The sequence below is a fragment of the Chiloscyllium plagiosum genome, unplaced genomic scaffold (assembly GCF_037043375.1).
Source record: "Chiloscyllium plagiosum isolate Xiang-an unplaced genomic scaffold, Cpla_swu_hap1 HiC_scaffold_13, whole genome shotgun sequence".
Classification (NCBI taxonomy): domain Eukaryota; kingdom Metazoa; phylum Chordata; class Chondrichthyes; order Orectolobiformes; family Hemiscylliidae; genus Chiloscyllium; species Chiloscyllium plagiosum.
Window position 1 is genome coordinate 33,640,651 of NW_028270151.1, and position 17,021 is coordinate 33,657,671.

Consider the following 17,021-nt stretch of genomic DNA (forward strand, 5'->3'; position numbering starts at 1 on the left):
TCTCTCCTAGTTGCTGAGTATTTCTTTGACAGGTTTAAAACTGTTCCTTTTACACTATTTATTTTCCCTTGCGGCTTACCTTTTCCTCTTTTGCAGCTGTGCTTCTTGAGCCTCTTGCAGCTGCCCCTGTCCCTATTTCTTGCAACCTCCTCCCTCTAATTGCTGCATCCATAATATTTTCCAAATAGGTTGAACAATTATTCTGTCTGGGGTTGAAGACAAGAAGTGAATGTCAGAAAATTCTGGAAATGTTTGACTGGAATCTGGAATTAGCCAGTTGCCACCTGCTAGACACTTACAGTACAGCTCGACACAGGTATGTGATACTGACGTATGCCTTCTTTGAAATTTTTGTGTTCAAGTTATTGATATGAAATGGTGATGAAGAATATATTCCAATCCTTAGGGTAGAAAAGTGGAACAGCTGGTAACACATTAAAATCCTATCCTCATCCCAGTTCCCTGTTTCCTAAAGTGAACTGACAAATTATGTTTAGGGATAGGTCAATAGAAATGCAGATGCAAGCATTTAAGAGAGAATTTCAGTATACACAAAATCTATATTCTAACGAGAAAATTCTAGGAGTAGGATGCACCATTTGCAGTAAAATAATAAAGTTAAAAATTGTATACCTTTTTAAAAGTTTGATACTATGATTGGTGGCAGGTCAGAAAATGATAGTCTAGAAAAAGCAATAAAGACTGACCAAAAAAATTATTGAGGGGGAAAAATAGAGTACAAGGGAAAGCTAGCCAGAAATATTTTTTAAAAATTGAATGTTCATATAGACGCTTAAAAAGGGTCAAGAGTCGAGAGTGTGGTGCTGGAAAAGCACAGCAGGCCAGGCAGCATCCGAGGAGCAGGAAAATCGACATTTCGGGCAAAGGCCTTTCATTAGGCTTTTGTCTGAAAAGTCAATTCTCCTGCTTGTTGGATGCTGCCTGACCTGCTGTGCTTTTCCAGCACCACACTCTCAACTCTAATCTCCAGCATCTGCAGTCCTCACTTTAGCCTACTTAAAAAGGAACAGTTAAGAATGTGAATATTGGTTCTATAAAAAGTGAGTCCCTGAGGTAGAAAATAAAGAGACGACAAATGAATCCAGCAGTTATTGCGTTGGTCTTCATGTAAAAGATACGATGACATCTCGGGAATAGTTGTAATTAAAGAAATGGGAAGAAGGAAGTAAAAAAAAATTATAATGGTGAAGTGTTACTGAATAAATTGTTGGATTGTTGGGGGGGGTGGGGGGGTGAGGGGGGCAACATGTCACATGCCATCATGGAGTCATGCTGACAGCCACAGAAATGCCAGCAGTATTCCCTCATATAAAATGCCCTATCATTGAGTCCCCCTTCACATGGCCCGAATGGACATAAAATTGAAGTTTCTTCCTAAAGGGCCTGAACTTAGCATGCTTACAGGTCTACTTGGGTTCGTTTTTTAGGTCCTTCAAAAACCTTCAATTTTTAGGTCTTTACTGTTTATCCAATGGGCCCAAATGGACCCAAACGCACCTGAACAGACTATAGTGGACCCAAAAATCGGAATACTCTTTATCTGAAAATCCATCGGTCCCAAGGTTTTTGAGTAAAGGATTCCCAACCACCTGGAATGGAGGGGTGTCTTGTAGGATAAGATTGGGCAAGCCACGCTTGTATCTGCTGATATTTAGAAAAGTAAAAACTGAAACGTGTAAGATTCTCTGTAGGAGAATCTAGAACTAAGGATCTATGTATACAAATAATCTACATTTATGACAGAGATAAAGACTTTTTTCTCAGAAGGATGTAAGTCTTTGGAATTCTCTTCCACAAAGAGTGGTAGTAGCAGAGCATTTGAGTATTTAAAAGGCAGAGGTTGATAGTTTCTTGAAAACAGGGTGAAAAGTCATAAGTGTTAGATAGGAATGTAGAATAATCAGATCAACCATGATCTTACTAAGTAGTGGAGCAGGTCTGAAAGCACCTAATTCATATGTCCTTATGTGTGTTTTTATCTATTCTATTGAGACCAATCAAAAATATGTTGCACTATACTTTGTGTTATGCAATATTAATATAAAAGCATGAACAACACAACCTGATACAGCAGTTAAGGTTCTATGTCCACCAAGCCATTTTTGGGGTGCAGAGGTGTAATGCAATAATTAGTGGAAATGTCCCCATTTAACCTCCAGTGCCACACAAGGTTATTATTTCCCAAACATTTTGGTATCAGCCCAGATATATAGACTATTTAAGCATTTTTTAGCTGCATGCGCTGTCATTAAATCATCATGCCAGCTATTTGAATAGATGTCATAATCTTTAAATGGAATAAGGATTTAATGTACGATGTCTACACAACTGAGAATGATTGAAGTATTTGCAAGATGAACTAACATTATTTTGTCAATTTACAGGCGATAATTAGTTCTCAGTGGAGAAAATGAACTGAAGACATGACTGGTTTATTGCCCCAGTACCTGTCTTGTCTTGTTGGGTTGACTAAATATTGACCTGCAAGTGCCAGAAAGAAGAGGTATGAAATGTCCATCACTGAGTTCAACTCTCACACTAGTTGTGCATTCTGATAGTACTGGGAGATGGAAGTCAATTTCTGAAATGACAGTATTCTTCAAAAGCAACAGGTTATTTGTTTTGTTTTGATGAAAATATTTGTAATTTTATGGCATACTATAATCCAACAGCCTGCTGTGTGTACATATATATATATATAAAATTATATATAAATATATAATATAAATTTTATTTGAAAACTTGTTGACAGTAGATTACAGTTGTGTTTATATTTTGAATTTGTCGTATTGGATGTTTTAATAATTATTTAATTTGCTTTCCTAAAAGACAGTTGAATGATTCAGTTTAATGTTCTGGATTTCCTATTAAGGTAAAGTTTATCCATTTTAAATACATACAGAAATTGCAGCCTTTTAAAAGCCATCAACACTAGTTCACCGAAACAAAGTTTGAATTAAGCCAGTTATTCTAAATGTGTCAAAAGTATTTTCTACTTCAGTACGTTTAATTGCTGCTTTCTTGCTGCTGTTTTGAAATAACCTGTAAGTTGGAATAATAGATTTAAGACCTCACATAATTACAGTCAAGTTTTGGGTTTGTTCCCTATCCTCATTAGTCAGAGTAACATTCTGAACGTCATCATTTCAAGTCTTGAAGTTCCCTAATAACAGTAAGTTTAGCTTTTTATCTGTTCACCAGGTCAGCATTGGTGTTTCTAGCAGTACAGAGAGTAATAATGAGACAAGATACATGAGTAAAACTTGGCAGCAATTGTGGAAAAGTCTATACTGCATTTTGCTGACCCATTCCATTACCTCAAGGTGTAGCAACATTGTCTTGGGGAAAATTATAAAGGACAGATTAAATTTTGGAGGTGGTTGATTTCATCTGTATTGTAAATGGTGAGGAAAATTATTCATTCATTTTAGTTATGAAAACCAGAATAGTTGGGTTGGGGAAGCAACTAACTCAAGTTGACCATTGTTTATTTTATGGTGTTACATAGGCACTCTAATATATGGCAAATCACATCTGCAAAATGCGGCTAAATTTCTGGTTTTAATTTTATTATTCAGATATCCCTCCTTCCATACAGATCAAGTGATTTATTGCTTTCAGTTTATAAATACATTAGTCATTAAAAGGTGGTGTTCTCATTCTTGGCATCTGTTTGATTTTGAAGTGAGTTTTTGCCTCCTTATTTTATCCTTCACAAAGCCCACCAACATCCAACTTTGCAGCATCGCCTACTTAAACCCTTCTGACACTGAGAAACTTATCCATGCTTTTATTACTTCCAGATTCAACTACTTCATGCTCTCCTTTTAGACGTCTATCTTCCAAACAAAAAATCATTTTCAAATTCTGCTGCCTGTGTTATGTCATGAGCCAAGTCTCATTCACCCATTATGGCTGTTCTTAATTATTTACATTCAGTTTCAGTCTCTGTTTCCTGTACAGTTGTCTTTCAAATGATTTCTATGATCTGTTAGGTTTGCAATCCCTCCTCATTGTTCTTAGTTTAAATTCAGTTCAAAACTGAAAAAAATGGTATTATACTACAAAATCTAAATTGCAATTAGTTTGTAGAAAAATCAGTCTTGGCACCCTGTATAAATGTCAAAAAAACTGTTGTTGGGGTAACAAAGGATATTGTGAAATTCCCCTTCTGTTTAAGTTAATTATCCGTCCAGTATTACAAAGGTGCATGTTGCAGATGCGGCATTACTATGGGCTAGAAATGTATCCTTCTGAAACTGCAAGAACAGTAGTTCCTCTTTTCAGATAGAAAATGGGATTTTCCAGTTTTGTAGTTTTTAAGGTTCTCCATTAACTAGCTGAGAGATTGAGTGAACTAGAAGCAAATTTTTATTATGGTTCTATTCTAAATCTAGCTTCATTTTTAAGCGTGGGGAATTGAGGAAGTGATGTTTTAATCACACAATAGCTTGACCTTTAGCTGGGAGACCTTTCGAGTAGGTACAGATTTCAGCCCATATTCTCAAATCATTCTAACTTGCAGTTTCTGCAGGTATGACTAAGCCTGTATTATAGTTTATGTGGCCAAAGTAAAACTCAATATCCTGGGCATCACCGCAGTCTGAAGGAAGCTGTATGTGATTCAGAGTTCCAATTTTATTTTGTGTATTATTAACTTTTATCGGTTAGATTCAAACTGGGAGCTGTATGGTATTCTGTTCATCCTGACAATGGCAGTAACATTTGTGCTAGAATCAAAATTAAAGCAAGATTCCTAGCCTTTAATAGATTCTAAGATAATATCAATTAAATATGCCCTGTAGCTGGGCATATGCTCTTAAACGATATGAGATACTTTACAAAATAGAATTATCACCATTCTAATCCCACAGCAAGTCACTCTTTGAATTCTTACGTGAAAGGAAAGCTGCATTTTAGAAGTAGGAAAAGGTCTTGCCTTGTTCAAAGGGTTACTATACCTGAAGAGCACAATATTTGCACAATAGGCTGCAGCACGGTATTTGCACCCCCCGCCCTTAGTAAATAATCTTCAATTTCATTGGAGTGATTCCACAGTCCTGTTAAGATGCATTGACCACCTGGGGAGTGGATCAGGTAGATGAGACAAAACATCACACTTTATAATGTTTCTTCGACTTTTTCTACTACATATCTCCCACTTGGTGCCACATATTGTTTCATTCAAGTAATTAGTACAGGACAGTCTTGAACATCAATTGTTTTCATCACATCAAAAGTGTTATTGCAAAATCAAGAATCCAGCTCCAATTAAACCTATACTTCAGAGTTCAAAGTCAACTTGATTCATTTTTCATGCTGAATTTCAAGTTATTGACTGATAGCACAATAATGCCAGAGTTGCTAAAATGTTCTCTAAAACCAGAACTCTCTCTAACTTTTTAATCAATGGGCTAGATAGTATGAATAATATGCACTTCACTGCATCTCATTTAACCTTCCTTCATTAGCATTATATCTGATAATGCCCAAAATAAATGGTGCTGGAGAATGACTGACTGACTGCATTGGTCAGCTTTGGACCTAAAAACTGCCAGCAAGTGTCTTTGTAAGAAAAGTAGTATCATTTGGCAAATGGTCCACATGAGTGACTTAAAGATAAAATGTTGCTGTCATGAGCAACTCTGAGTTTTAAAGCAGAGAAACTAGCAAAGATTAAATTTAATGCCATTATGTATGGATATTGTGTCGGTGCTGGGGACTTCTGAGAAACTGAATACTGCACGTTTGTATAAAGTTTATTTTTCAGTTGTTTTGATGGGAGTCTGGTTGTTGCATGTCTTGTACTCAGCATTGCTTGGATTGCAACATTGTAATAATGCTACATTTGAGAAAAAAAATGTTAGTGTTAACTCAGGTCTGGTTGGATCCTTGCAAAACAAATAAAACTTGTGTATACTGAAACCTGAGGTAATTCCCTCTGTAATATAAGAACCGTATTGATGTTTTGCTTTGAATCCCTTGAATATTTGTAAGGACTGTACTATTCATGATCGACTATATCTGTACAATTTCACTGTAGCATTCATCAAAATAAGACTAAAGCTCACAGTTTTTTAATTAAAAAAGGGCATTAGTACATTGCTGCTATGTTTCTCCCATTTCACTTTCTCTTTGGATTGCTGTTTCATGAATCTATGTGTGTGAAGAGCACTCACATAAAAAGTTGGCCATGTTGAACCTGATACTGATGCCCATGACAACAGTAATAAATAAAATACCATATCAATACCTATAACAAGGTATATGTATAAGATATAAGAACTTACCTTATGTCAGTCCTTCCAGAATAAAACTATAGTATCATCATGTTTTTCTCCCTGATCAGTGCTGGCAATGCAATATTGGTTATATAAAAAAACCATCAGTGAAAAGATGTGAGCAGGGAAGGAGAGAAAATAATTTAGTGCTGCTTAGCAGAACCATTAGTTTGCTTTGACCAATCCAAAGAAAATATATAATATGGTGAGAAACACAATAGCATGTTCAAAGCATTGTATACATTGTGTTGTTTTCATAAAATAAAAAGTTTATTTCTGAAATAAATGAATATATGGATTCTATTTTATTCGTATTATATTCACTAAACTTACTTTCTGCCCAAGCCTGCAAGGGAAATATCATTTACAAATGCATATGCACAAATACAAGTGTTAGAACAATTGAGTATAAGTCAAGATGTGTTTCAGTTGATTTTATACAGACTACATGGACTGGAATTTTAAAATGAATACTTGTCTTACAAGTGTGCTTTGGGTGAGATGTTAGTATATCGCTCTGATGTTGTTCATCTTATTTTGGTATGTCCAATTTTATATTCTAATCTAACTGTTTTGGAATACAAATCCGCCAACCATATTTTTTAGAACAATAGTTTTGTTGTTTAATATAAAACCAGACTTATTCAATAAAGATACAACACATATTAACACAGGTATTTGTAAAACGCTGTGTCAGCATATGCTTGTATAAATACTCTAAAATGCACACATTCAAGAAAAAAAAATACATTTTCTCTGCAGAGATCAACTCTACGAAGTAACAATAACTTAGCCAAGTAACTGTTACTTCATGGAGAAAAATCATTTTCGATATAAAGTTTCCAGTTGTTGCTTGGTATGGTGGCCTGGCACATGTAGATGGATACCACTAGAAACATGCAGTGATAACTAGAATCTTTTCAGAAGCAATTCATTTAGCAGATGTCAAGAAGTTTTCCAGAATCATCTTGGAAAAATAGCTCCATTAGCTTTCACCTCTGACTGGATTCTCAAAAGATTTTTCAAACCAGATGAAAGAAAATAAGTTGAGTGACTTCTTTAGCAGGCAATGCACCAACTGAACTCAAAATATTGTTAAATAGTCATGACTCCTAACAGCTATAAACTCAGAAATATGACCTCGAGTAAACAAGTCCAGTTAGTTTAAAACATGTGATTCTGGTGTCTTTTTCTAATGAAAGTGATTTCTCTTATTAATAGAAGTGCTCTCATAACCCCTCTACCCTGGAGGGATAAAGACCATATAGCCATTCGGCCCATCGGGTCTACTCCTCCATTCAATCTTGTTTTTCAACCCCATTCTCCTGCCTTCTCTCCATAACCTTTAACTCCCTTACTAATTAAGAACCAATTGCAGTTTTAAAATTTGTTTCATCACCAAATGTAAGCATGTGAATGTGGAACAGGTATAGACCACTCGGCCCTTCGAATTTGCTTCACCATTCATGAAAATTATGGCTATTCTGATTTTAACTTCAGCTGTATATTCCAACATATTCGTTTGTTCTTTCATCCTCTTGGTAATCATGAATCTCCACCTCTGCCTTAAAAATATTCAAAGATTCTGCTTCCACTGCCTCTTCACAAAGCAAATTCAGAAGTTATCTATCCCCTGAGAACATATTTTCCCTTCGTCTCTGCCTTAAATGGATAATCCCTAGTTTTAGATTCTCCCAAATGAGGAGACATCCTCTCAACATCCAGCCAGTCAATTTCCCTCAGGATCTTACGTGTTTCAATCAAGTCACTTTTGACTCCTCTAATCTCCAGAAAATACAGGCCTAGCTTGTTTAGCTTTCAAACAAAAACTGTAAATTGTACATGTTTTCATGAAATTTTTAAATGTAATTAATACATTTATACCTGGTACCACGATATTCAGGTAATTCAAAGCAGAGTTAAATAGACAAATTGCCAGCAATTATGTTTTTTCCTGCAATGTGGATAATTTGTCATAATAAATGTTGAAATATATTGATTGAATTTACTCCCTGTTTGAATCTGAGGCAAGGGAGTTATCATTTATGAATACATAAGTATAATTAGAAGTGTTAGAAGTTTTGAGTATTAAATTATTAATGCAATAATAACTGCCATTCTGTTTGTTTTTAATTTTTCCATAAAGGCTCTGGGATTACAGTGAGCATGTACCAATGTCTCTCTCTACCTGTGGCAGTTATGCATGTTTAAAAATAAAATGAGATGGTAATAATTCCAGGGTTTCTTTTTCCACTGTAGTAATCTCTTTTAATGTTGATTTAGCTTTTTAAAGGAAACCTAGTGCCTTCTCTATGTCCAATCCATCTTGTTAAAATATGACTGCACCTACCACCAAGTTAGTATTGCCTTTTCGGGGCTTAGTGAAATTTGAGGCACTCGGCACCAGTTCCTTGACCAAAATTGTTTTCTGCCTTTCAAAAGATGCTTAGCAGTGTCCTAACTATATTATTTTGGCTTTCCTTTGTAGCAAAGATGTCAGTGGAGCAGCTGTAGTACTGAAAGTTGACACAAGCTTGTGGTAGAAGCTACCCATCCCAAAAAACCTTGTGATTTCTTACTTAAGTCTTTGAACTGAGAATTCCATATATGTTTGTAATTTGTTGTTCTTAGCAGCACTTGTCCTTGCTATATTTTATATCTTGGTAAGGTTACCTACAGTTTTGCAAATTCACTTTTGACTGGGTTTATCACCAAACCAATTGTAATTATCTGAACAGAGCTTCTGGCTGTTCCAAGTAGTTCTTACAAGAATCACTGTTACTAGCATATCATCAAAGTTAGGAACTAAGACAATATCTTGGTTCATTAGTCTCTGGAAAGTTGTTGGGGCATTTTCTAGCCTGAATGGTCTCAACCAGAAATTGATTTAATCGCCTCAAATGAGAAAGGCCAAATTTCTGTATTTCATGGTGTTAAAGGAACCAGCCAATATTCATGTAACAAATCCGTTTTGGGAAGAAATATGTCATGGCCAAATTTGTAAATGCAATCTTCCAACAAGGAACTGTGAAGGTGTCTACATGACGATACAACATGACTAGAGAAGTCTAGATGCTTTGACTGGATTTAATTAGGTTGCTTTCCAAAGTGTAATGGATTTATAAAGGTTTTTAGCCAAAATGGTAGAATCTCTTACTCTGAGCCAGCAAGTTCAGATACATGTTCCAGCAGAGTAGGTAAACAGGAGAGGAGTAAAGGTGCAGAACAAAATGTTGATCTGCAGTGAGGCTAGCAGCCAAGTGACAAAACAAATCACAGTGTGACACAAGTGCAGGGAAAGCAACTGGTTGGTAAGTAGGATTGGTGAATATTTCTAGCCTTTAAAATTCTTTGAGGAGGTAACAAGAGGCCAAGATGAAAGGGAGCCAGTAGATCGAAGTTCAGTTCTGAAGAAGGTTCACAGGACTGTATATGTTAACTTAACATTCTCTCCACAGATGGTGCCAGACCTGCTGAGTTTTTCCAGCAATTTCTGTTTTTGTTGCAGTAGATCTAATATATTTGGATTTTCAAAATGCATTTAATGGGCTATCACACGTAAGGCTACCCAATGAGATGGTGTAGTGGGTAGTATACTAGCAAGGATAGAAGATAGATTAACTAATAGAAGGCAGAGAGTTGGATAAAGGAGGCATATCACGATGACAACCTGGAGTGGTAGTGTGCCATAGGGAGTCGATGCTGGAGCTGCAATTATTTACTATATTTTTAATGGTGTGGATGAGGTCAGTGACTATTATAGCCAAGTTTGCAGAAGACACAAAAGTAGGTGGGAAGATGACTGGTGAGGATAACCTAATGATTCCTCAGAGGGATATTGACAGATTAAGCGAGTGGGCACAATCCTGACAGATGGAACATAATGTGGGAAAATGTAAGGTCTGCACTTCAGCAACAAGAATAGAGGAGCTAAATATAACTTAAATTGAGAAATACTGCAGAAAGGTGCAACACGGCATTGGGAGTCCTCGTGCATGAATCACAAAAAGCTAGCATTCCACTTTAATGGATAACGGGCAAGACAAATGGAATGTTGGCATTTATTTCAAAGGGAATGGAATATTAAAATGGATAGACTTATTAATATTATACAGGTCACTGGTTAGATCACACCTAGAGTAATGTGAACCAATTTGGTCCCATTATCTAAGAAAAGATGTACTGACATTGGAGGCAGGCCAGGGAAGGCTAAATCTGTTGATTCTTGGTATGGAAGGACTGTCTTGAGGAGAGTTTGAGTAGGTTGGGTGTGTATTCATTGGTATTTAAAACAATAAGAGGCAGCCTTATTGAAACATGTAAGATTCTTAAAGAGCAGAATCTTGACAGATGGAACATAATGTGGGAAAATGTAAGGTCTGCACTTCAGCAACAAGAATAGAGGAGCTAAATATAACTTAAATTGAGAAATACTGCAGAAAGGTGCAACTCTCCTTGTGGGAGAGTCCAGGACCAGCGGGCATAATCTACGAGTAAGGGGTCATCGAGTTGGGACAGAAATGAAGAGGATTTGTTTTCTCTTACAGGGTAGTGAATCTGTAGAATTCTTTACTGCAGAGAGCTGTAGGGGCTGGGTTGTTCAGTACCTTCAAGCCTGAGAACAGATGTTTAATTAATAAGGGAATCAAGGCTTTTTGGGAAAAAGGTAGGAAAATGAGTTGAGGATTATCAGATTAGCCATGGTCTCATTGAATGCCAGAACACACTTAATGGTTGAATGGCCTACTTCTGTTCCTGCATCTTGCCTTGGAATTGTCTTGACCTCCTTCTGCACCATACACACTATCGCTGTCTGGGTGGTATGGTCTTCGGAGGGTCAGTGTGGTCTGCATCCACACAGTAGGGATTCTATGATCTTCAGAAACTTAGTAACAGCCAAAGCTATTTTGATTTAATAATGCAGTAGAATCTGGTGCTGTTCCTTTTATTCTTTTCCACTTATGGTTCCCCATTTCCAATTAAACATTATTGGTGTTCAGTATCTTGAGAGAACCTGCATTTACATGTTTTGACCAAGTTGGGAGGAGTGCACAGAACCTCTGCATGGGCCATATTATAAATTCATTGGTCATATTGGAAACAAGTAAAACAATCATATGCGGTCCCTACATGAGACAAGATAAAAGGATCCATCAACCATTTTTCTTTATTGATTTGTTGTAAAACAAAACTTTCAAATTTATTAGTTTTATAATACAAATCCAACTGCCAAGTTTCTTCAACTCAATATATTTTTTAAAGTTATGTGACAAGATTTATTCAATGAAGATGGCAAACTAATTGACACACCTAGATTTTAATGTGCAAGTATATAAATATTTACCCTTCCAAATAGCCCAAACAGCACACAAACAGCACAGTCCTGGACAAAGAGAGAAAAAAAAATTCTGCAGAGTCATTATGGAAAAATCTTTGGGCAATGTGGTTGAGGTTTTGAAGGCAAGATCTTGAAGGATAAGGTTTGAGTTGTTCACATGGTTGTCAGTCTGCCATTCTGTCAACTGTAGACTGGTGTCACCAGACATATGCAATTGACTACTGTCTCATTGGCAAATGCACTAGCTCAAAAAATGCAATATTTACAAGTCCTCCAGTTGCTTTTCAAGAGGATGATTCGGATTCACAACATCAATGACTTGAAGAAATAATAGGAGATTACATACTCAAGTTTGTCGATGGCAGGAATGATAATAGTTGCACAAGATTTCGAAAGGATATTGATAGTGGGGAAAAATGGAGTTGTGTTGTAAAGTGCAAGTAATAACCTTTGATCCCAAGAAAGATAGAATATTTTCCAAATGGTGAGAAGTGACAAACTTAAGGTACAGAGAAATGTACGGAATCTGTTAATAGTGAAACACTACGTTTAGAATGGTTTTGGTCAGTATCAGCTCTCCTTTTATTTCCTGAAACTTTCTTTTATGTCAGTCAACAATCTAACTTTTGCATCTGCTTTTGTATTTTCTTCCTTGTAATCACAGAATGTGTGGAATCATCAATATCGCCTCTTTCCTAATAAGAGGGAATGTAGTAATCCTGTCAATTAAGCTACAGTTCACCCAATCTAGAGTGGTTTCCCATCTAACGTTGGTTTGTGTTGAAACTGATAGGACTGTCCCAATAACATCAGTTAAAAATAAAGTTCATTTAAAAAGTAAATGCTAGTGCACCAATGTCAGTGTCATGAGATTCGACTTCATGTTACTGGTATCAGCATTTTGTGGAGATACATCATTCTTTATTCTGAATTCAATAATCTAACAAAGGTGGAGTACCCAATTGTATTGTTGGTTTTCCCAAAAAGATTTTGCCATCATGTTCTGGAAAGAAATGTACTTAACGTTTCCGGTATAGTTGCTGTCTCTTTTCCAACACTGGTTACGATTTCAGTATTTTAATGAAGAAATATATTTAACAGGAGTTGATACAATAAATACAAACTGTTCCCACTGAAGACCCCCTAAATTTTGGATGGAAAATCTTCCAACTATTAAAGGAGAGTGAACCAAAGGGCAATAAGTTAGTTAGCTAGTACAATCTCACGCTTACTACTGTGAATATGTTATCATTGCTTTATTGTTTTGCTTTAATCCATATTTAATAATTACCAATTGTTCTTACCAAACAAAATTGTGTTATTCTTCTAGATTTGAAGGTACAGCTTTAATCAAGGTGGAGAGTTTTAGTGGATGTTATCAACTTAATCCTGGATTTGAGCACAACCATTAATAAGGGTATTAATTAATTTCATATCAGTCAATGATGTTGGGCATATAAGATATGAGAGTAGTGTAGTAAAAGACCGACTTTAATTAGGTTTAATCAAAGGGATCAAGAGGTAAAACCTATATACCTCTCCATTTGGATTTCGTAATAAATAAGGGTCCAGACAATAAAAGAAAAAAGGCAAACTAGAAAGACTGCACCCAACAATATCAGACAATTCATCCTTGCCTGCAACATGGAAAGCCATGTCGGTTTGCAGTTGAGTGCCACAGCTGTATTCGGACATGCAAGAAATGCCTCTAAGTAAGAAATGGCTATCTTTGATATAAAATAGAGAAACTGACAAAGAGAAGTAATTTAATCAAAATCTTTTGAATAGACTTAATTCTTTATTTATAAATGTGTATAACATAACCTTGGTATTGAATTTCTACATTAAAAATTGCATAATATTTAAATGATTTGATTTCAAACATATCAAAAGAACTCCTCTAAGCCCCTTCATAAAAATAAATTCCATTTCGCTTTGTTAAAGGATCCTTGAACATTGAACTGATCTTTCTTACCAAGAGTTGTGTGTGAATATATTACATTTGCATTTAATTTGATTACATGTTCATATGGCTTAGCAATTTTACACAAACATTGCCAAGAAAAATTGTGAAATTTTTTTGATTTTAATACAAATAACTGAAAAAAAATAGCAATTATATAAGTGTGAATTTTTTCTTTGTTCAAGTGTATTATTTTAGCTAAATGCTTTCAGTTGAATTCCTCATTGTTACATTGGTTTAAGAATATTCATTTTCAGTGACCTTTTATTGATTTTCTAAAAAGAAAATTTGGTTTGCATATAATTGATACAATAGTTCCAATTTCAGTATATCATTAGAAGAAATCCTGTGTTTTAAAGAATTAGTCATAGAAGCAGGGTATATTGTTGTAATCTTCATTTCCAACAGCGTTCCTTTTGTGCATAAGGTCATGGAGTTACAGAATACAGTACTAGGTGTAGAACTTTCTGTTGTTTTGCTACAAAAATGATATTTTGAGTTGATTAAACAAGTATACAGTAACTAAGTCAGTTCATTATAACTAACTTAGCTAATACATATACATTTTACTTGGTTTCTATAACAATTGCTCAGGCAGAACAGCCAAAGAGAGTACAATTTGACAGTGAGTGAAGAAGAGTGGAATTAGATACACAGAACAGAATGATTTAAAAAAAATGGATGATTTTTAAAAACTTTTTTCAGCATTTGAAGTGCTTTGATTTGATTGATATCTAATCTAATATCTACTGGTGAATATCAATGGAAAGGATTAATTGAGCTCCCAGAGTATTTGTACATGTGGAAGCTGGACTGATACTTTTATTGTGTGGAAAAAACAAGGGATCTGACAGCTCATGATGATATGTAAAAATTGCAGCTTGAAAATCTGTGGGACTTAATACCACCACAAACATTCTCTCCATGCTAATTTCTGTTTTTTTCCCTAGGGCCTAGTTGTTGCTGACAAGGTTGCATTTATTGCCTATCCCTAGTTGCTGTGAGGGGATGAATATTGTCCTTGAGCTTCTGGGGTCCTTGTGTTGACGATAAATACCTAATTTAGATGTAGTCTTGGCAGGAATGATTTCATCCTCTATCATTACAAAGCTGCAGGTATTCAGGAACAACAGTGAGCAAGTAGGAAAGAGCAGTATGAACTTGTGAGCCATAAAGTTGTGACAAAAATAATTCTATTGACAGCAGGAAATCCAAAGACAGTGACAGAAGTACGGGACAGTTTGGAAACATTAGCACTGAGAGGAATGTGGATAAGTAGTTGAGTAAAAGGGACCAGAGGAACATTGGTGGACTGAATGAATGCAGATAAACACAAATAAGTAAAGGTTTACTTTTTAAAAAATATGACCTGGTCAGCTTAAAGGTGTGGATGGAACTCCAATGACAGGTGAGAAAAGATAATGAAAAGTTTCTTTATATTCATTATTGAAATATTAAAGGAAATAAACGTGTGTAATCATACATATTTCACAGGTCATCTTGAATGTAAACTGGGAAGAATTTAACAATAGTAGAGAAAGTGTGGGTTGAAAGGTAAGAAGTACTGTACAGCATGGCTGGTGATTAGAGGTTGAATTATCACGAGCTATTGTGGTTAGTGGATCAATGTAAGATGGTTAAGCAGTGTACTTTCTCAGTGCTTGCCCAATGATAGCATGGCAACCTTCATCATGGGTATGGCAAAGAGGCAGGTTCTAAATCCATTAGAGCTCGATTAGGGTTCCACCCTATGTTGGTTGCAGCAGCCTGAAGCACGATTATACATAATACACCCAATACCCTCTGCCTCAGAGTAGGAGATGTTTTGGCAATATACTACACTTTTACACCTATATTGGAGTCAGGGGCTATGATGGTGATGGTAGAGCTCTAGTTTTTTTTTCAGTCATTTGGTTGACCATGAATCTAACCTGCTCTTAGTGCCTACCATTGCTGTGTGTTGGAAGGACTTTCAAGTTGATACTTAATTTGTTTGACAGCACCTCCTTTGGTCGTCATGTTTTGGCATATGACTTCATCTGGAACTTCTGGCTGAGGATCAGGGTTGTTATCGCACACCAGAAAGCTGCCTCAGATGCAAGACATGGTATGTTGCAATTCACTCAGGGAGTCCAGGTCACTGTAGTACATATATGTTTATGTACATGTTGTAATCTGGAATTATGGCTAACTAAGGTATATGCTCCAACTTCCTTCCATCATATGGCTGACAAGGAATCTCTCCTGTTTTCACTACCTGTCACTAGCATGTGTTACGAGGATTTGGAGCCTCACACTCATCCATTCTGGCCAAATTAAGAATTTCTTAGTCATCAAGTTCTGGGGAGAGACCTGAACTTGGACCTTCTGGCTCAGAGACAGGAATGACACCTTGCTGGGCTATGAGTTTAAAATCTAACAATGGGCAAAAGAAAACAGTTTAAGAACAGGAGTTATTCGAGTTAGAGGGAGAGATCATGGAGGCATGGTGAGCATGGGAAAATTTCAAAGGTAAGAGAAAGATCTTAAAGACAGCAACATTTGACTGATTAATCAGCAATGAATGGATAGTTTAAAATATGAAGGTGTAGGTAAATGCCATTGATAAAGAAAGGACGAAGACAATCTCTAAAATTGAAAAAGAAATGAAAAATAAGCTATCACAGCATCACAGAAGATATTGGTGTACATTCAATCTACAATTATAATGAATATGTAGTCCAATTCTGTCATTTGGACTCCAATTTTGGCACTGGAGCAAAGTCAACTCATTCTTGGGCCTTGGGTCATAGTTGTGAGGTTGTGACTGTAATACTTACTTTACTATATATTTGGTTGTGAATAGTATCTTCCATAATTTTCACCACTTGCAGTACTATAAGAAAAGAAATTTAGTTAAATTTCCAAATATCTTTGAGGAGTATTACATTTCAGATTCTATTTGTTTATAGTGGTATATTTTTCCTAGAAGCTACAAATGGAAACTCTAATTTATTCCACCACATGTCTGGCTGAACATGTACACAGCAACTTACTGAAAAACAATGCCTCATGACACTAGTCCTGTAAAACTAATTACTCCTCAAAATAAGCAGTATCCAGCTGGAGGATGCAATTCTGTCATTCATCTTTATTCAATTTCATGCAATGTTTGCAAAATCTTAATTCCTAAAGGTTTAAGAAGAATATAAGATTTGGGAGCACAAGTTGGTCATTTAATGTGATTTTCTAGTTCAACTGCAACTTTTTACAGAAATGCCAGGTCGTTTGATTCCCTGATATTCAAAAGTCTATTGAACTCTGTCTTGAACATATTCAGTGATAGAGTATCCATGGCTTGCTGGGGTAGAAAGTTCCAAAGATCATAACCTTTCAGATAAAAACTCTCTCATCTCAGTCTTAACTGGCCGATTTGTTA

The 17,021-nt window shown here is 35.9% G+C and overlaps 2 protein-coding genes across 11 annotated transcripts in view; one reads left to right on the top strand and one right to left on the bottom strand.

Moving 5' to 3' along the window:
* tnk2b (tyrosine kinase, non-receptor, 2b) overlaps positions 1–17,021 on the top strand; it is a 298,847-nt gene that overhangs the window by 270,659 nt on the left and 11,167 nt on the right. For 8 of the 9 annotated variants that reach the window (XM_087993487.1, XM_087993482.1, XM_087993479.1 and 5 more), the window contains 2 exons: positions 189–316; positions 2,406–6,588. The exons of the other annotated variant lie outside the window; for it this stretch is intronic. In XM_087993487.1, the coding sequence (XP_087849613.1) occupies positions 189–316; positions 2,406–2,412 (135 nt within the window). In that variant the 3' untranslated portion in view covers positions 2,413–6,588. Of the gene's footprint in view, positions 1–188; positions 317–2,405; positions 6,589–17,021 lie in introns of those variants that run through there. 9 annotated transcript variants of the gene reach the window in all.
* Positions 13,409–17,021, bottom strand: part of LOC122556039 (mucin-4-like) — a 115,369-nt gene continuing 111,756 nt past the window's right edge. For both annotated transcript variants that reach the window (XM_043702426.2, XM_087993477.1), the window contains 2 exons: positions 16,423–16,478; positions 13,409–14,081 (listed from right to left, as the gene is read on the bottom strand). In XM_043702426.2, the coding sequence (XP_043558361.2) occupies positions 16,427–16,478 (52 nt within the window). In that variant the 3' untranslated portion in view covers positions 13,409–14,081; positions 16,423–16,426. The remainder of the gene's footprint in view (positions 14,082–16,422; positions 16,479–17,021) is intronic.